This window comes from Fragaria vesca, linkage group LG6 (genome assembly GCF_000184155.1).
Source record: "Fragaria vesca subsp. vesca linkage group LG6, FraVesHawaii_1.0, whole genome shotgun sequence".
In the NCBI taxonomy this organism is placed as follows: Eukaryota; Viridiplantae; Streptophyta; class Magnoliopsida; order Rosales; family Rosaceae; genus Fragaria; species Fragaria vesca.
In genome coordinates this window covers 31605426-31625471 of record NC_020496.1, presented here as the reverse complement: position 1 = coordinate 31625471, position 20046 = coordinate 31605426, and the positions used below count along the sequence as shown (strand labels likewise).

General features: G+C 38.0%; 3 protein-coding genes, 1 non-coding gene and 1 pseudogene across 5 annotated transcripts; 1 reads left to right on the top strand and 4 right to left on the bottom strand.

Moving 5' to 3' along the window:
• Positions 1-112: 112 nt before the first annotated feature.
• On the bottom strand, positions 113-3546 carry LOC101291454 (annotated as a pseudogene). The gene is made up of 5 exons (XR_185130.1): positions 3485-3546; positions 3033-3120; positions 910-1829; positions 691-818; positions 113-591 (listed from the first exon to the last, which is right to left on the bottom strand). The product of XR_185130.1 is annotated as a probable sucrose-phosphate synthase 2-like (transcript).
• Positions 3547-3790: 244 nt separating this feature from the next.
• Positions 3791-6030, bottom strand: LOC101308485. Its single transcript, XR_185047.1, has 4 exons — positions 5647-6030; positions 4745-4804; positions 4054-4141; positions 3791-3896 (listed from the first exon to the last, which is right to left on the bottom strand). It is a non-coding gene; the product is annotated as an uncharacterized LOC101308485 (transcript).
• A 1604-nt stretch (positions 6031-7634) lies between these two features.
• Positions 7635-12647, top strand: LOC101308197 (DEAD-box ATP-dependent RNA helicase 10-like). Its single transcript, XM_004304227.1, has 7 exons — positions 7635-7728; positions 9741-9807; positions 10245-10779; positions 11154-11195; positions 11280-11354; positions 11953-12099; positions 12225-12647. Exons 3-7 carry the CDS (start codon positions 10645-10647, stop codon positions 12402-12404), a joined length of 579 nt encoding a protein of 192 aa, XP_004304275.1. The 5' UTR covers positions 7635-7728; positions 9741-9807; positions 10245-10644; the 3' UTR covers positions 12405-12647.
• Positions 12648-13458: 811 nt separating this feature from the next.
• Positions 13459-17290, bottom strand: LOC101307907. The gene is made up of 3 exons (XM_004304226.1): positions 16971-17290; positions 15899-16762; positions 13459-13641 (listed from the first exon to the last, which is right to left on the bottom strand). Exon 2 carries the CDS (start codon positions 16587-16589, stop codon positions 15912-15914), a length of 678 nt encoding a protein of 225 aa, XP_004304274.1. The 5' UTR covers positions 16590-16762; positions 16971-17290; the 3' UTR covers positions 13459-13641; positions 15899-15911.
• Positions 17291-18251: 961 nt separating this feature from the next.
• LOC101291167 (expansin-A23-like) lies at positions 18252-19100 on the bottom strand. The gene is made up of 2 exons (XM_004306077.1): positions 18965-19100; positions 18252-18877 (listed from the first exon to the last, which is right to left on the bottom strand). Exons 1-2 carry the CDS (start codon positions 19098-19100, stop codon positions 18252-18254), a joined length of 762 nt encoding a protein of 253 aa, XP_004306125.1.
• Between the last annotated feature and the right edge of the window lie 946 nt (positions 19101-20046).

Here is a 20046-nt window from a genome sequence, read left to right as displayed (position 1 = left end):
GCTTATCATTTAGCAGTTTTCTGTTTAATCAAATAGGGGCCAACCTGACTGATCAGGTACAATACCTTCAGATAATTATGGCTGGTGGACAGTAACGAACATTCGAGTATAATTATCCTTTGCATGCTCTCCTATATATTATCTCACCAACCAACCAGGTTACTTGTGACTTGTGAGGACCAGTTGGCTAGCTGCATTCTTAGTTAGTACTAGGCCGTGTTTAGATGGGTTTCATTGATTCTCCGCCTTTATTTTGTTTCTTCTCAAAGTGTACATAACTCAGGTTCTAGCGACATCGTAATCACATTCCAGCAGCAGATTTGCTGACTTGCTTCAAAGCAGTCGCAATCTCATCAGCTGTTGGAGCTTGCCCATTTACAATGGCGACCAATGGGCACTGAGGAGGAACAATGTCGTCTCTCACATAGCTTCCTGATGTTTAGCAGCTCTTCAGAACCCTTTCCCACCACCCCTTTCATGATTATGGTCTTGTGAGTCCCTGCAATCATTTCTTCATAATCGGTGTCCCCACTTTCTCCAAGGAACACGTACACGTTTGCGACATTCAATCTCCAGCGTACAAAAAGATACCTATTAACAATCAGGCAAAACATGGTATACAATCAAATGGCATTGCTATATGTAAAGAAAAATGGAACACTATCCCCAAGTTGAAAACAGAAACAGTACCTGAGAGCCTGTGCTCGAGAAGCAAGGAGCGGAACAATTTGCATTCTTGTTGAGCTCCTGCAGTACATTGGATGGCAGCGTAGTCCGCGCGTCCTGAGTTTCTGCCTTAAATCATCAACTTTCCTTGCCTGCAAAAACAAACCATTTAGAAACTTGCTCCAAAAGTAAAACCAAGCCCTCTCTAAATTGCCCACACTCGAACTAACAAGTTTTCTTTACCTTACTAGGATCCTTGATTAAGTATGAAATGCAATGGGAATTGCTTGATTTCAAATCTTCTTCAATTTGGTTCACCATCAGGGGCATTTAAGAGCTTCCAAATGGTTTTCTTTAATCCTTCACAGCCCCATCGGTAGTCAATGTGTGACGAATAATCTGGATCTGGAAAAAGCCTTCCATCTTCTGTTTAAGTACCAGGGTAGTAAACCTTGCTTCCACTGCTACAAACCAAAGCATCAAACTCATTTGCCTAAATCTTCCCTGATGCCAAAAACTCTACTATCTCCGAAGCCGGCATAGCCGTCAGCAGAGCAAACCCTGTAAATCTTGCGCTTTGAGAATCTAGTCTTACAGCCTTAAATATTTCTTGCACAACTTGAATAATTTTCTTATCAGACGCTCCAGATTGGTCATAGCAATCAAGTGCTACAATTTTCTTCTATGTCTTAACAAAGGATACTTGCTGGATACATTATCCGGCAGCTTATTTCTGTCTTCATGGTCTTTTGGACCAGAATCTGACTTCTTCATCTTGCTTTGGACACGCTTCACTTGATCTTCCACCTCATGGTCGCCAGAAGTTGTAGTCACATCTAGAGATTCATTCAGTGAGGATTTGTCCCCATCAACTGAGAGCCTAAGAGACATATCTTGCATGTCCCTGAGAGAGTCATTGAAGGACTCCTCAGCAGCCATTTCATCCTCCGGAGTGTCAGTCTGCCACTGTGGATATCTCATGCGCAGGCTGCTACCCTAGTCAAGTAGGTTCGGCAGTGTTCGGGCCATGAGAAAAGGTGTATGTTTTTCCATCCATTCTTTCTACAGTCAACCCATAAATTCTTTTCCGATAACAACTTCAGCAATGCATTAGCAATTGATTGCTGATCATGAGGGTTGACAAGCAAACCATTATTAAGTGCCTGAAATTCACAACATGGCATAAGAAAAGTAACCTGTAAAATTTAAATGAAATTACTGTCTTATTTCTCTTAGCTTCCATGAATTAAACAGTTAGAGTGAAGAAAACAGATCGAAAAGTAGGAACCATAACAACTTCTATCAAAATTTGAATTTTCTCTCACAATGCTGCCTTCTTCCTTGTATATTAATGAGGTGTAGGACAGATTCACTTCATAACAACTAGCAAATAGAAGGTATGTTAAACGTTTGATCCTCGGTTAGATAAACGAAAGATTCTTTGACAATCTAAGCATGATGCAACGTGAAGTAACATTGTATGATATATATAGGGAACTAAAATTTACACTCCTAATTTTACAATCCACACTCCCATTTTCCTTTTTTGGTAATTTAAATCTTGTCTTTAGTGACATGTGATTTGTTTTTTTTGTGAAAACTTTACCGAAAAAGAAAAGATGATAGTGTGGATTGTAAAACAGGGAGTGTAAATTTCACCTCTGTATATAACAACGTATAATAACATTACGCGTCGAGTTTAGATTCTGCAGGTCGAAACTAAAGCATACAAGCAGGTTGTTGAAACTAGCATACAAGCAGGTTGTTGAAACTAAGGCCCAATCTGAGTATTATAGATATATATGCAAGGTGCGTACCCGCACGCTGCTGCGGGTTGTAATAACGGTTATTAACTACCTTTAATGCTTTTGTTTGAATGATTGATACCAACCATCAAAATAGATAGCACTAAAGCAAGATACTATCATAAAGCAAGAATCAAAATAGATAGAATTTATGCAACATACTTACATAAGAAAAGATAAAAGATATGAAGTGTTAGAAATTTAATGTAGACATAAAACATGGATATTTGTTATACTGTAACAGATAACTTGAACTTCAATGTTCAACATGAAGTTGCTTCAAAAATTTTTTTTTTTGTAAGGCAAGTTGCTTCATTTACAACTGATAATTTTTTTTTTTTTTTTTTTTTGTTAATTGAATCTAGTTATCCACTTAAGAACCCAACACAAAACCGAATTTAAATATTTAATCTGATACCTCCAAAATACAACACACTATGTAACACTTCAACAACACGTTTTCAAAAAGAACAGAAACAAATTAAACTGACCTTTCGCTCTCTAATACATCGTTCCTTTCAAACTTAGAAAGGGACAGGGAGTCATCTATTCTGTCAGTACTCTTGCTTTTACTGCCTTCTCAGCCAACTGGTTTCCTTCGAGTTCAGGGACGGGCAAAAGATTGCTATGCGGCAGAGGAAGACCATGTCTGATCCAAAAGTATCACCATTAAATATATGCTCACACCTAATCCGCTTCATCATGAAAAAAATTCTTAAATAGTGGCACGTCATTATCAATTCAAAGGCTTACTCCACCTCAAAGTTTCAACAGATATCAGCGTTCTCTAAAGAACGTTCATGTTAAATAAATAGTCTCAAATCCAAAGAAAGTTTGACACATGACTAAATACAATTAAATAGGTAAACAAACTTGTTTTCGTACTTGTATTAGAATATGCTCAAATACTCGGTTCTTTCCATACGTTTGAATACACATTAGATGCTGCAAAAAATGCCTCTATCCATTAGTACTGCAATCAAAACAACACTTCAAAATTCAATTACACACACGAAAAAGCTCCAAACTGAAACCAAGTTGCAGTAGCATTGATCTCTAAACTCACATTTGACATTGTACCGGTGTGAGATTTCTTCTATTGAGGTATATCCATTTATGTTGACTTCTTGATGCCGTAAACATTTGCATTGTTTGTTGTTTAAACTCATACGATACACTAATAAAGAACATTTGTCATTATTTTTGTACCATCTTGCTTGACATAGAACAAACTCACTATCAAAACTCCAAAACAAACCCCCAAAGCAAAAACAAACTAAAAAGATAAGATAAAAATCTTTACCTTTCCTTCAGGATATAATATTAACATCATATCCAGAGAAGACATTATCACTAAAAGGCAACCAAACTGACACAGAAACTTTCATCCAATTTCCAGGAACAAATGAGGAAACCCAAAACAACCTGCGTAAAAGAAAAGGAGCACTCAAATTAGTATCCAATTAGCAAAAGCAACGTATAGTAAACAGTTTCAAACCAAGTTTAGCAGACAGGATAATATGCAGAAGTTTTGACACAGGACTAAATAGGATTAGACAGGCAAACACGCTTGTGTTCATACTTGTGCTATAATCTTTTCTCGCTTCTTTCCATACTTGTGAATACACATTAGATACTGCAGCCAATGCTACAATTCATCAGTGCAAGATCTGCATCACAGAAAATGAGCACCCATCAGGAATAATAATAATGCATGGATCCCCTTACTTCTGAATCTCTCCCTTTTCCCTCTACTATGTTTCCTTTGCACAATCAATCGAAAAAAGAGGATTGAGTGCCTGAATTGAGTACTACAGTTTTATACTGAAATTATAATGAAATCAAAATATAAAACTCAGTACTACAGTTTTATACAATAACAGTGATCAATTTTCCTTTTTCTCACTATGAATTAACCTTTTGAAGATCAGTTTTCACTCGATTGCTCAATAGTTTTATACATCAACATTGATTAATGTTTCTTTTTCCGACTATGACAAAACCTTTCAAGATCAGTTTTCACTCCCTCAATAGTTACTCTGTCATCTTTATCAGATCAGTTTTCACTCCCTTAATAGTTACTCTGTCATCTTTATCAGTGTGCCACAGTGTAAATATATCCCTGACTACCCACTTCCTTCACACTCTGCAATTACCATCAGCAATTGCAGAAGAAAATTCACAATAATTACATATTTTCTGAATCACACATCAACGTGATAGTAGTCAATGATCTACTGAGACTCATAACATGATCAATCAAATATGCTTACCCGTAAGTCCTTTTTTACTTAAACCATGGAGCAATTTCTGCTCTTGTGACCATGGATGTTCTGCAGTCACAATAGGCAAGGGAAATTTCATTAAAAAAAAAAATGATGCTGCAGAAGCATTTATCCATGTACTTCATAGGCAGGCATAGAACACAAAACTTCATGTCAGATTGATTTTCATATACAAAGGGGTTTCTCCAGTTTTAAAAAAGCCTCACAACTCATTGCATTCAAGTAACTCTATATGAACTATACTAAGCATCAATGCTAAATACTGTCATTTGTCTTTGCTGCCCTTTTAGTCTTGCACATTTCAGATTTTGCTTTTGCCCATTGACAAACCTCAGTAACTCTCAATTACCTCAATAAGTGACTAAACCATGCAAGACCAAGATACTAATACACTGGCAGCTTTCAATATAAACCAAACCATTGACATGCAAGTAAAATATAGATAAGTAAATACATAACCCAATTTTTGGTCGACACCCTTTGACTCCTTATCACTGATTCCTTAAACACTAATTTGATTCTTCTCCTTCAATTATTTTTAATATTGTAGTATGAATATATATATATTTATATATATACAGAGGAGCTCAATTAGGAATGCTAAACTTAGCTTTTTGGAGATCCAAGCTTTTATGGGATATCTTTCAAGTATGGTGGCTGATCAAGCTTTATATATAGTTATCATTGCAATGAATAATGAGTTGTGACTCTATGAGTTGTGAGATAGAGTTACTTGAATGCAAGTAATGATGATCACAACTTCATGTCAGACTATCTGATCATCATTACTTGCAATGAGTTATCATACCCAAGTGACTCTATCTGATCATCATTGCATTCAAGTAACTCTATCTGAGCTATTATACAGGGGGTTAGAGAGAGAAGCTTACTTTAGATGATATTCCGCTTTGAGATTCATGATCACCCATTTGGAGATTGGTTATGAGCTTCTACTAAATCTGGATCTGAATTTTTGGGGGCCTAAATCAAACCGTCCGGAGTTCATGAGATGATCAGAACTCTAAAGATAGATTTTGAATCTTCCATGCAACTAAAGAAAAACAAATGGGATTGAAAAAACAATATCCAGAACGACTATCTCCGGCCTTGACACTTGGCAAGAGGCGAAGAACTTCACTTTCAGAACACCAAAATCCCAAACGCAACCCATGAACTTATCAGTTCTGAAATACTCAGATTAGTTGTCCTGAGCAATGGTTGAAGGGTTGAAATACTCAGATTACTCAGAATGCCACTTTGAATGAGTCTAGCTTGTTGCAAGACAAGAGCTCCAAAACTTTATTCACACGTTGTATATAGCACTGCCTCTCAAATCGAGGAGTCATGGATGCAAAAGAATCGTATCTCTCATGTCTTGCAACGACTGGAGCATACATGGATCCAAAAATATTTGCAATGTCACAAACAAGATCAGAAGGCCTTGTCTTCCAAACATTTCTCCACCGGCGGCATACAATGCTAGTCTCCGCTGCATCTTTGATAGTTAACAATGAAAGTATATATGACAGAATGCAATCCGGCAGCTCATTTATCCAATCTGTAGTCTCGCCCACAGCCTTACAATTCAACAAACACAGTACATAAATATCACTCTCGATTCGATAATGGCATCACCATAGATACATACACACTACACACAAAACCCAGAAACTACACATCTAAATGTTGATGTATATTACTGTGCAAAAATGGGTATAGCAATATTATCAGAAATATAGATAACTTTCAAGACACAACCAATATTTCCATTAAAGGTAAGTGAGTGTGTGTGTGTTAAGCTGTTTACAGAGAAAAAGAGAGAGAGAGAAGCTTACTGTAGATGATTTCCTGCTTTGAGATTGATGATCATCCATGGACCATGGCTTCATCTGGATATAGACGAAGACAAAAACAACAAACGAAAATCAGATAACAGGATAAGAGCATAGAGAGTTAAACGTTTAAATTGAGGAAGAAGAACAAGAGAGGAAAGCTCAAAGCTCACATTCGTAGATTGCAGCGAACCGTGTGTCTGTATGACTGAGGGTTGTTGTAACTTGCAAGGTTCTTTGGGCCTGGGTCGGGTTCGCTTATTGGGCGGGTTAAGGCCCAAGCTGAGCATAGCGGACGTCCGCACCAATAGTTTTGGTGGGGATTTCCATTTTTGCACCCTTTTAGATTGAATTTGCTAATTTCCACCGTTTAGTATCTAGATAATATTGTGTAGGTTATCTCTGCAAAATTTCAGCCAATGGACGGACTGAATTCTGTCCGGTTGTATTCATACCAGAAAAACTCGAGTTTGAGGGCCTTAACGATCACCAAATGGGCTGAAATTTTACAGAGATGATCTACACAATATTATTTAGATACTAGACGGTGAAGACGAGGAAATTTGATCGAAAAGTGGTGTAAAAATAAAAATCCGCACAAAAGTTTTGGTACGGACGTCCTCACCTGATCAGCTTTGTGTATTCTGGCTTAAAAGTGCGGACTTCGTCCGTTCTCCGCCGTCTCACGCCGGCGACGGCTTCTCTCCTTCCCGGACGACAACACAGGCTTCCAGGACGGTTTCTCTCCTTCCAGGACTGGCCGGCGACAAGTTTTTCGGCCGGATTGAAGCTCTGGACGAAAAACACCATGATCGATCAAGGTTGGCCGGAAAACTTGTCGCCGGCCAGTCCAGGAAGGAGAGAAGCCGTCCTGGAAGCCTGTGTTGTCATCCGGGAAGGAGAGAAGCCGTCGCCGGCGTGAGACGGCGGAGAACGGATGAAGTCCGCACTTTAAGCCGGAGTGCGGACATCCGCTCTACATCCGGCCTCTATATATATATATATATATATATATATATATATGCTACCATTTCTAGCTCGCTTGCATCGATGAGAGGAAGCATTACTACCATTGCTTTATACAATGAGCTGCTTCAAGTTTTGTCTACCTCTTCACTCCACAAGCCTCACATCAAACAGGTTGGTTCTCTCTACTCTCTGTTCTCATCATCATCATCTTCAACAACCCAAGTAGATTCATCTCCTAATTGTTTCAAAGGTATAGCCCAATCTGTCATTTTGAGATGTCCCCAATATTTTGACAAGAGTAAAGTCCAAGACTTTGCCAATGCTTCTCTAAAAGACCTTCTTTCGGAGATTTCAGGTTTAGTGCCTCGACTGACTCGTAGGGTTAGGCGGGTTTCGGAGCCGAAACCCGAAGATGTGCTTGAATTATTGCTGGGTTTTGAATTGCAGTGTGGGAAAGTTGGATTTGATACTAGAAAGGTCGAGTCTTTGTGGGGAGTTTTCAAATGGGTTAGTGAGAAAGTTGAGGGTTTTAAGCATGAACCTCAGTCATGTGAGGTCATGGCCTCAATGCTTGTCAGAGTGGGATTGATTAGAGAAGTTGATGTCTTGCTTTCCACAATGGTAAGTCAAGGAGTTTTGTTGGGTAGTGGAGAAATTTAGAGTGATTTGATTGAAGGGTATGTTGGTGTTGGTGAGTTAGATAGGGCTGTTGCGGTGTATGATCGAATTAGGGGGCGTGTAGTGCCATCATTGCAGTGTTGTGGTGTGCTACTTGATGAATTGGTGGGAATGAGGAAGACCCAATTGGCATTTTGAGTTTGTAGTTATATGGTGGAGATGGGTTTTGATTTGAGAGATGTGAAGAAGGCCACATTTGAGGGTGTCATTAGGCTGCTTTGCAGGGATGGGAAGATTCAGGAGGCAAGAGATTTTGTCAAGGAGGCTATGGCTTTTGAAATCAAACCTAGCAACTTGGTTTTAAATGAAGTTGCTTATGGATATTGTGAGAAGAAGGACTTTGATGATTTGATGAGTTTTTATGCTGAGATAAAGTGTGCCCCAGAAGTTGTGGCTGGGAATAGGGTTATGCATTCTCTTTGTAGCCATTTTGGGACAAGAAGAGCAGAACCATATTTGCAAGAGTTGGAACTTTTAGGCTTCAATCCTGATGAGGTAACCTTTGGGATCATGATTGGATGGAGCTATCGTGAACGGAAACTAAAAAATGCTTTTCTTTACCTATCAGAGATGTTGAGAAGACACCTAAACCCCCATGTATGCACCTATAATGCTCTTATCAGTGGGGTCTTTATGGAGGGTATGTGGAAGCATGCTGGGGAAGTCTTTGCTGAGATGGTAGATACGGGGACTACACCTGATTTGTCGACTTTCAGGTTTCTTTTAGCAGGCTATTGTAAAGCTAGACAATTTGATGAAGCCAAAAGGATAGTTTTTGATATGGCAAGCCATGGACTGATTCAACTCTCTTCAGATGAGGATCCACTAACCAAAGCATTTATGGTTCTGGGTTTCAAGCCATTAGCTGTGACACTGAAGAGAGATAATGATGTGGGATTTGCTAAAACGGAGTTTTATGATAATCTTGGGAATGGACTATATTTGGATACAGACCTGGATGAGTACGAGAAAAGAATGACTGGGATCCTAGAAGATTGCATGGTACCCGATTATTACTCTCTTATCAAGAAAGAATGCACTCGGGGAAATTTGAAGGGTGCATTGGTTTCGGCAGATGAAATGATCCGGTGGGGACAAGATTTGTCATTGTCTATGATCTCCGACTTACTGAAAGGGCTTTCTGCATCCTATTCACATACCAAGGAAATCACCAGCATTGTAGATAAAAAGCTTCACTTGGTAAATCAGGTAGACCAAGAAACTCTGAACTTTTTTGCCCAAGCATACGGCAAGAAAGGATTGACACATAATACAAAGATAGTAGTGAATGGAATGATAGAAAGGCATCTGAAAATCAACAACGAGACTTGCTCTGCTTTAGTAAAAGCTTTTTGTAAGAAAGGATACTTTGTGTACTGTAAAACCTATATATTGAACATGATTCTAAAGCTTCGATCAGAACCTTTTGGATCAATGTTTTGCCGGTTTTGTTGTTTAATTAAAAGTCATTTATGTTACATAGCTTCCTGATCTAATCCTTTCAGCTTGTTGGAGGAGTGAGTGAGTGAGGTGCAACAGTCCAACAATCTTGCAAAACTGCCGCATATTATTGTAAGTTTTTATTTTTCTAGCATCAAAGACTTGGTTTCCTGTTTGAACTTTTCCTGGAATATGACATGGGTTACTTGGGGCACCATGACTGGTACTCCAACCTTGGCTCAGGGCAGTTTCTCTTCCCTTCGTGCCCTGCAGAACCACAAACGTATTGGATCATGTTTGCATTTCTCAAGTGTGTCTGACTATCTGTTTCAAAATAGTTTATATTCCAGATATCAACATATTGGCTTGTGAGTATAGAATGTCTTCAATTGATTTTCTTGATTGTGTTGATTTTTTCTTATTGCGAAACACAAGTTGTATTTCACTATAGGTTGATTGGCATCAAATCTCCGATGTAGTTAAAGCTATGGATTGTCAGTAGGTTTGCATAAACTTATAACTTATGTATACGTTTGTTATTGTTAACTTTTGATTTTTTTCCTTTGAAGGTTGCAACACCTGGACGCCTCCTTCATCATTTAACCAAGATAAGAGGATTTTCTCTTGACAGTATTAAATTTCTGCTAGGATTTGATTATTTTGTCAGCTTCAGGGTTTATTTTTTTGTTGAGTAAGGTAGTTGCAACTTACAGATGGAACAGATGGTGTGGACATAAAAAATTTAGACCACTAGATGCAGTTGTTATAGGAGGATTGAGGAAGACTATTGATTAAAGCAATAATGTAAAATATCTAGACATGGGGATCAAGACTAAATTTGAAAAAAAATTGAGAATGACAGAATCTTATGAAAACAATGCAAGATTTATAAGATATTCAGATTGTTTCATCGATCATTAGATGATGCTTTTGTCTAGCATTTTCTATCCACCCAAATAGTAACACTAAATGGAGCAGGCTTTGGAGGAGGCAGACAGGTTGCTTGGTGAGGAGTTTCAGAAACCAACAAATGAAATTCTGAAGGTTATTCCTCGTGGTGGTGAACGGAGGACATATTTATTTTCTGCTATCATGACCAACAAGGTATATCTGAACACTCAAACATAGATCGTAATGGTGATACTATTTCCAGTGTATACCATAGAATGTCGTGTAATGAATCCCGTAGAGGGATGTTGATCGGGACATATATAGTTTCTCTTTTCAGTTTTCATTGCCATATGACAAGAGAACGCCTCTTTAATTTTACCAAAAATCTGATGATGTTAGTACTTTTTGGATGTTGCAACGTTTTAAAACACAAACTTGTTAGATCTCTTTGCAAAAATTTATATCATGAAAATATAAGTAGTTTGAAGCAGTCTTGACCTTTCCTGCCTAGCTATATATATCTCTCATATAATCGCCTAGATGAGAGATAGGCAATTATGATAAATGTTATGCTTGTAATGTTGCAGGTCAAGAAGGTGGCAAGGGCTGGTCTAAGGAACCCTGTGAAGGTAAATAGTTGCCTGATATATAAGAAATTTGTTTTTTGGATAATTATGTTTATGTAAACTTTGTTATCTCTTGTTTTATATCAGCTTGAAGTAGCATCTAAGTATTCTACGGTTGACACCCTAAAGCAGCACATGATGACAGTGCCGGTGCAGTACAAGGTTGCTTCCTGTCTTGTTGTTCTTCTTATTTTCCAGTAATTTTGATTCTTTAGGTTATGCCTCTACACATTATTTATTTTTTTTGGAAAAAGAGGACAATTTTTGTTGCTGCTCTCTCGGGGAACATGCGTCTCTTTTGCCCCCTCTTCAGATCAGCTTAAGAAAAGTTCCTGAAAGAGCATTCACCATTTTTCTTTTATGCATGTGTATTTGTTTTGAGTAGTAGATAGAACGTACACCTTATTTACCTTTCGAAAAACATTTGACCAAAATTAAGAAAACCTGGTATTTTGAGAAACATCAAAGACCAGTAAATTAACCTCTGGCGACGAGAGCTAGCTCCTGGTTGAAATGCACACATGAAACAATGAATGCAGGATAGCAATTCAGACAAGCATTTCTAAAAGATAGGAATATAGCAGTCTTACTACATGTCCGATTTTTGTTTGTTTGTTTTTGATACGTCTTACTAAAATCCAGATGCATGTATGTATATAATGCAATTTCGTGCAAATCAAAGATTTGCAGTTTTAATTTTTTGCACGGAGTTCCTGTCTTGTTGTTTACTATAACATGATAATCGTCATTGTGCATATACGGATGTTATCTCGTATATCTTCTTACTCAGAAGTGCCAATGCACAGCAATCGTGTTCACTGAAAAATGCTCAAAAACACCCTTTTTGGCATGTATGCTTCAAAATCTTGGCATCAAGGCCATCGCCCTCCGTGGTCAAATGAGCCAGGTAAATTACTATTAGTAACTTGTAGTCTTGCACCCTTGTGGGCATTGTTTTGAAGCATATATGTTTGTTTGGCTGGTATTCTGGAGCTCATCTAACCTTGTTATATGTGATAATCCTTCTGGCAGTCAGAAAGAATTGAAGCCTTAACTATGTTCAAAGCTGGACAGTGTAACGTACTTGTTTGTACTAATTTGGCAAGTCGAGGATTGGATATCCCATCACTGGATATGGTTATCAATTATAATGTGCCTGCGAGTCCTAAGGTTAGACACACCTTGTTTGCTATTTGCGTCATATATAATTAGCCATTGTGAATTTGCATTTTGCAGCACCTACATTATACGAAGCCACTTTTAAGTTTGTCAAATTATAATGTTCCCTTTGTCAGTCAGTCACAACAAACTGTTTTGCTCTTTCGTTGTTAATCTGGTGGATCATTTTCATTTGCTTCCAACTTCTGTACAGAGGTTCATTTTCACTCACTAGAACATGTTCGGTGTTACAAGTTTTCGTTTCTTATCTTCTTTCTTATCATAAATTATTTGGAATTCTGAAATTGTTTCCGCATGGTGTGATCTCAATTGCTAACTACGGTTTAGCAATCTCTCTAGTGAATCAATATGAATGTGGGAATTTGCAGAAGATAGAATCACTTATTGGTAAGCTAAAATCTACATGTTTACGTTGTCACTTAAAAGGAAAGTCTTCCAAATGCTTACAGTTTTGTTAAATGTCCAGGGAAAAAGTTACCAGAACATCGAGCCACAGTTGAAGAAGTCATGCAACTTTGTGAAAGTGCAAAGAAGCCACAAGATTGGTGACCAAGGTAAATTTCCCCTAAGTTGGTTTCCTTGTCATTATCAAGAATCATAGATTTCATGGGATAGATTTAGTGATTTACATTCTTTTTGGCTTGATTAATTAGCCTGTAATTATCAGTTTAATCATTGTTAGTTTAATCATTGTTGCATATCATCTACATTTGCAGAAAATAAAAGAGAGTGGACAGAAGAAGAGTAAGTGGGGAGGAGATGATGATGACGACGCGGGGGAAGATGTTCTCAAGTATTCAACTCACATGGGTAGAAAGTCCTAGAAGTGCAAACGAAGGTGCCAGTAAGATGAGAGATTGGCTCCAATTCAGCCAAATTCTGATTTGAACTGAAGGAGTGGGTTTCATTATCACATTTGCAAGAGAAGGACACAGCCTAACTAAATTGGATTGTATATTTAGATCTTGTTCCTTGAGGATAGTAAAAGAGAAACATAAATTTACAGAACCATAAATAAGGTTGTTAGAACATATAAGATAGCATGTTAGTAACAAAAAAAAACATTCTGGAACCGAAAATGCCATCTATTGACAGACATGAGAAATATTAGCTACTATTTCAGATTAAATAAAAATGCCATCTATTAAGAGAAATTGCAAAATGCCATCGATCCAGACATGGAACCAAAAATGCCATCTATTAAGAGAGATTGCAAAATGCCATCGATTTAAGTACCATGTCAGATTTCCACTTGGCTGACAAGATTTACCTGAAAAATAAAATAAACGGGATAATTAAGAAACTACATGATACACATCTAGGAAAGAAAAAACCTGCTTTGCATATCATTAGTTAGTTAGTTACACTTTTGAATAAGCACCATAAACCAAAGAAAAAGTAATGGAAAGAAGAACCATTTACAATTCTCTGAGGATTTTTACTTCAGATGTTGCTTTAATAATCATTGAGCGTCTCATTTCTCTTTGTTTTATCATCCTTGAATTCCCATGTTAAATAAGTTTTTCAGTAACACAAAACTAGAAATGGCACATATTTCTACCCTCATCCGGTTAATAAGAAGGGAGCAAAAAAGAGCAACAACCATTGAGCCCATCTCCAGCAAATGTCAAAAATTACTTCCCATCCATTACCATTACTTGTATAACCTACAACTATGCTGCTGATGCTAGCTCCAAATCAAAAACTTGCATACACTTAACTAAATCACACTTGTAGCAATTAATGAATAATTTTAGCATGTAACATTCCCAAAATCTATACATTTAAACCAACCAGCTTGTAGACAATAGATTGAATTGTTTGCTGTTCTAGTAGATTATTGTTGTGAAGTGTGAACAGAAGAGTTAAGAATTCTGTAGGGTGAAATGAAAGAGTAAGGAAAAGTTAGACCAGGCAGGGAAGCCAGATTCAGTATAGTAAGTGGTCATTGTACTGAACTTCTTATGACATGAAAGAGTACTTATAAGTCCAGCTAACTATGTAATTTCTCGATTCTACTATTAAAAGAGTGATGATTGTGCTGTTGATGCTCTAAACAAAAACTTGCATACAAGTAAAATCACATTAATCAGGAGCAGAATGAAAAACTCACAATGTTGGTATCATGTGTCTGCAGTAGTGCCCGTTAGTGGTGAAACTAAGGTCTCCCTGTAAATGGCAGCTCTTCGAAGGCCCAAGTCAAGTTCAAAAACAGTCCTTGAGATGGTTTGATCATCTAATACCAATGAGTTTTCTTTCTCCCAAAACTGTTCCCTAGACACCGAATCAGCATCGCCATACGGATCGAAAACCCTATGCACCAAAATTTCACCACTCTGCAAAATGCACAGGAGCTGAAACTCCTCTTTTTCTGACTTCTGTAACACAAACGATCTTTATATTCTAAAGCACCATACAGACACAATTGCTCATCACCGAGCAACAGAACCATTTCCTCAAACTTAGCCGAGCCCCTCGAAATCTGAATAAGTCCGTTACAGAAGGACTTGGCAGCAAATTCGAGTCTCCGGTACAGAGATTACAGAGGAAAATCCCAACTCTTTGGTGTTCAAAACATACCAACCTATTGCATGAACCCAGAACCCTAATAAGGTAGCTCTTTTTAAATAAGATGGACCGTTAATCCCGAGGCCCACTGCACCTATGACCGCCTAGCCACGCCTCAGTTCCTCCTAGCCCACATAAGGCCAAAGTTCAGGTTTTTTTTTTTTTTTTCACAAATAATAATATGAACTGGGCCTTTTGTGGATTATGCGGAACGAAGACGCGGCTAGGCGGTCCTAAGTGTAGTGGGCCTATGCGGGATTTACTGCTCACCTTTTAAGTCAAGTGAAACCGACCCGGTTTGTTAAAATTGACCCGACATTGTTATTTAGACCCGATTTATTAAAACGCGCGGCCTTTTGTACCTGAGAGAGAGAACCGCGACTAAAGAAGAAGCTACACTAATAATAGATTGTATTGTCAAAAATTAGTTCTCATTACCATTACTTACCAATAAAATCTACACTACATATGTTGCTGATGCTCCAAAACAAAAACTTGCATACAACTAAGTGAACTAACTAAATCACACATGTAGCAATGAATGATTTTAGCATGATGTCACATTCCCAATATCTATACATTAAAAACAACTAGCTAGTAGACAAAATATTGAATGTTTACTGTTCCAGTGGTCCGTTCTTGTGAATAGAATGACATAAGAGTGAAAAATTCTGTTAGGAAATTCACACAGCCAAGAGGGTAAGGTACAAAGCATTTCACAAGCGACTATAGACTAAACATAAAGTTAGAACAGGTAGGGAAGCCAAATTCAGTATAGTAAATGTGGTCACTGCACTGAACTTCTTATGACATGAAAGAGTTATACTTATACCGCAGCTAACTATACGTGTAATTGTCTCGAGTATACTTAAAGAGTAATCATTGTGTTGTTGATGCTCTAAAAAAAAACTTGCATACAAGTAAAATCACATTAATCAGGAGCATAAGGAAAGACTCACAATAATGTTGGTATCATATGTCTGCAGTACTGACTGCTGTTAGCGGTGAAACTAAAGTCTCCTTGTAAATGGCAGATCCGAGACCCAAGTCAACCTCAAAAACATACCCCCAACTGGTTTGATCAACTAATACCAATGTGCTTATTTCTCTCTCCCACGTCTCTTGATTATAGTCATAATAATCAAATTCTTCATACGGATCATCAGACTTATATGGATCATCATACACTTCAGGATCATCAAATGGATCAGGATCAGGATAATCAAACTCATACGGATCATCATACACTTCAGGATCATCAAATGGATCAGGATCAGGATCAGGATCAGGATAATCAAACTCATCAGGATCAGGATAGGGATATTCAGGATATTCAAACTCATCAGGATCATGATAATCAAACTCATAAGGATCAGGGTCAGGATCAGGATCATCATACACATCATACAGAATCCGATGCATCAAAATTTCACCATTCTGCAAAATGCACAAGGGTCTAAACTCCTCTCTTGCTGACTTCTGCAACCGAAAGTGTATAACTCGAGTCCACGACTCCTTGACCCCATATTCCTCCATCAACCATACCGATACAAAACCAGGGGCACCATCCTTAATCTCATACACGCACAGATGATCTTTATACACTAGTACACCCTGAAAAACACGATCATGATCCAATAACGGAACCATCTCCTCAAACTTCTCCTCCGCCACACTGAAGGACACAATTCTTGATCCTCGCACAAGCCAATGTAGAGCTCCATTGAACAAGCAGCCTTTACCCTGAATTCCAGCGCAATCGAGATCCCGAATGGTTCTCCACGACCCGGATTTCAAACCAAAAACGTGAACTACGCTACGACCTGTTATGACCTTGTAATCATCAGTTAAGGAGTCATAGCCGAACCCATAAAGATCTAAACGATGGGACTCAATAGGAGGATTTGGTAGCAACTTGGAGTCTCCGGTGCAGGGGTTACATAGGAAAATCCCACTTTCGAATTCAAAACATACCAACCCATTATATGAACCCAAAACCCTAATTATTTTGTACCCAACAGGAAACTTTACCGGAAAATGGAGTTCTCTGATTGCAGAACGGGCATAAAGCTTCTTCCCTGCTTCAAATTATATTGATAGCGGAGGATTCTGTAGAAACAGTAGCCTGGAGTTGTTGTAGATTCCACTCTCTGCGTAGCTGAAGTGTTTCTTCACAAAGTGAGAATCGGCGATTAGGGCACACCATGATTTGCAGACACACCGGAATCGGAGTAAAGATTTGACTGGAAGCCTTGCTAGTATCTCCGAAACTATTTCTTCGCTGAAGTAGTCGCTCCGAATTCGCTTCACCACATCACCGCCGGGGTCCTCCGCCATGTTTCACTCAGTATGTTTATGCAGAGGAGACTGGTGTTTGGTGTAATACTCGTAACTGTGAGAAAGAAGGAACGACAAAACAAGAAGGAGATAAGAGAGAGAGAGAGAGAGAGAGAGACGATCACCACGAAAATGCTCTGATCTCGAGGCCATATGGCAGGTGTCACAGGGTCGTGCTAACAGCGGGCTAGCTTACTGGTTGCATGGTAAAAAAGACGAACAGTATGGGGGGAAAGGGTAATTCGACGCGGTAAACATACAGTATCTGATGGTCAACAGTCTCGACACACATTGCCTTTGACTCATTTCTGTAACTTTTTTTTCCTTTTTTTCTCTCTCTTCCATTTCAATTTTTTTTAACACAGCCTTTGATAGGCAATAATCTTGTTTACACATTTAAGTTAGGATCATCAGCATATCTATATCAATGTCGCGTTGTCATCTATATCAATGTCATCTGTCCATCTGATCTTGATTTTTTTGTCATTTGATTAATATATGTAGCTACATGTCGTGTAACGAAGATTTTCTCATAAACAAGAGATTATATGATGTTAAATGTGACTGTTATTTATCATATTTAATGATTGTCATCTTTTTGAGGCAATATCTATAGAATCCTATTTGTTTGTAGGCGAGAGATGAAGTTTTTTATCTGGATTAAATGTATAATAAATCATTATTCCAAATACTAGCTTAACATTAACTTGCCGACTTTTATAACTTGCAAAAACTAGACGTAATTTTGTAATATATTTAACTTCAAGAAATACCTGAAATCAACATCAATAATTATGAGATATGACTGCTTGTAGAGAAGAAAAACATTCCTTAACGTTTGAGCATTGCTCGGTTACAAGACCTTTCGAAGTTGGAACATAAACAAATTCGAATTAGAAATGAAATAACCAACCACAAATTAAGGTTAAACAAACATTCAATTAATAGATTTATTTCGACATATATATATATGTCTTAAAAATTGCCTGCTGCTTCATAGGTCTGCCCAAATTGCCAGTTTCCAGGTGCAACATTATTGAACACAAGCGTCTTCTGATCACTAGTAGTGACTTGGAACGATAAGACTTGCCCGATTAGGGGGACTTGTCCTCCGACAGCCCAAAGTTGTCCCCAGTTGCGGCTCATTGGGAGCCAATTAGAAGTAGGTGTTTTGACACTGATGGCTGTAACATCACCTGCACCAGCAACATTCAAAACAGTTGCAGTAACAAAGTTGGGGTTTCCACTTAGCTGAAACCTAATCCCTCCTTGCTTAACACATGGGGTTCTTCGAAACTGCACTGGAATTATCCCAGCTTTGGCTTGAGCAATTTTTACGAACATGGGCATGGACAAGTCGAAGTGTTTCCTTGGGGGGTTGCACCAGGGATAGAAATGTGGATCGTAGTTTGGAGGACAAAAGTTTGTTCCAGTGATTTTGATAGTGCCAGCATTAGGGATGCACCATTGTGGATCATTGACACACATAATCTCAAAGCAAGCACCGCAAGTTAGTCCATTGTTGAACAGTGCTGTGCTGAGTGCTGCTGTTTCGAGGCCATAGCCTTGTTGGATGAGATCACCATATCCACAAGCCCCCTCTGTCAAGATGAACGAAAAAAAAAAAAGAGGTTAGGACTTGGGACTTATCAACTTTATATATCAGCATGGTTTATTACTTTACTTACGCATGGTTTCTTTTCCGGTCATGTCACCGTAAAACGTGGCGGATCCGGCCTCCCAAGGAGCATCTCCCATGGCTTGAACCAAAAGAGTGCTGATGATGAACAGTGACAATGTGTATGAGTTCTGAAACTTAGCCATAGCTATATCACCTATATGATATACTGAGAGAATTGAACTAGAATGTCTGATGCTATTGCAAGCTTGTACAAACCTCATGGTTATGGGGTTAATTTATAGGGTCAGGCTGCATACATAATAGGTATGCATGCAGGACATTTCCTCATTGAGCGAAAAGAAATTATTTTGATTTAAACAGGCTGCACATAATAGGTATGCATGCAGGACATTTCCTCAGTGAGCGAAAAGAAATTATGGTCCTTTTTTTCCTTTTCTCTTCAAAAAAGAAAAACCTATGGTCCTTTTGATTGACAGAGATGTTTTGGTTTGGCAATGAAAAGGGGTGAAGGATATGACGCTCAGTTTTTGCTGGAGTGCTAATTACAAAGAACTTCCAATTATAACAATTGGTATTCAATAGAATTTATTGATTTTGATAATTAAGAGGACAACTCAGAATTTCTTAGTGAAATGTTGGATGTTTTATCTGATAGGATTGTGTATATGTCACATAAGCTCACATGTAAGGTGAATTCTAGCTGGTTTCCTATAATGTGGTTCATCTAACATTGCTCTCTATTTTTTTGTTGTAACACATACCAAATATGTTAAAATCCATTAACATCCACCATTTTATCTATCAAAGCTCATAACTAATGAATACCAGGAGATCAATCTTTGATTGAGTGCATTTAGATTTGTAGAAAATCGTCTAAAATTTTCCATTCAACATGCCGTAACATGAAATAATAAAACATTTTCGCAAGTTTGCGAGTAACGAAATGAAATGAGAAGTTGGCATTTGAATCTTTGTAACATAAAATGATATAATCTCTAGATGCAGATCCCTAATAGCGACATTGTTGCAGCAGTTAAGAATCACTTGATGATAAATACTGGTGAAGTGATCTTGGTAGAAATGTCATTTTTATCATTTATGCAGACACTTGGTTGAAAGAGTAGGAGC

Excerpts from the sequence above, each read along its gene's own strand:
- LOC101308197 (XM_004304227.1), top strand. The coding sequence starts at position 10,645 with ATGGAGCAGGCTTTGGAGGAGGCAGACAGGTTGCTTGGTGAGGAGTTT. Across the intron at positions 11,196-11,279 it reads GTCTAAGGAACCCTGTGAAG|CTTGAAGTAGCATCTAAGTA; the intron begins GTAAATAGTTGC and ends GTTTTATATCAG. Across the intron at positions 12,100-12,224 it reads TCCGTGGTCAAATGAGCCAG|TCAGAAAGAATTGAAGCCTT; the intron begins GTAAATTACTAT and ends TCCTTCTGGCAG.
- LOC101307907 (XM_004304226.1), bottom strand. The coding sequence starts at position 16,589 with ATGGTTCCGTTATTGGATCATGATCGTGTTTTTCAGGGTGTACTAGTG.
- LOC101291167 (XM_004306077.1), bottom strand. The coding sequence starts at position 19,100 with ATGGCTAAGTTTCAGAACTCATACACATTGTCACTGTTCATCATCAGC. Across the intron at positions 18,878-18,964 it reads GACCGGAAAAGAAACCATGC|AGGGGGCTTGTGGATATGGT; the intron begins GTAAGTAAAGTA and ends TCATCTTGACAG.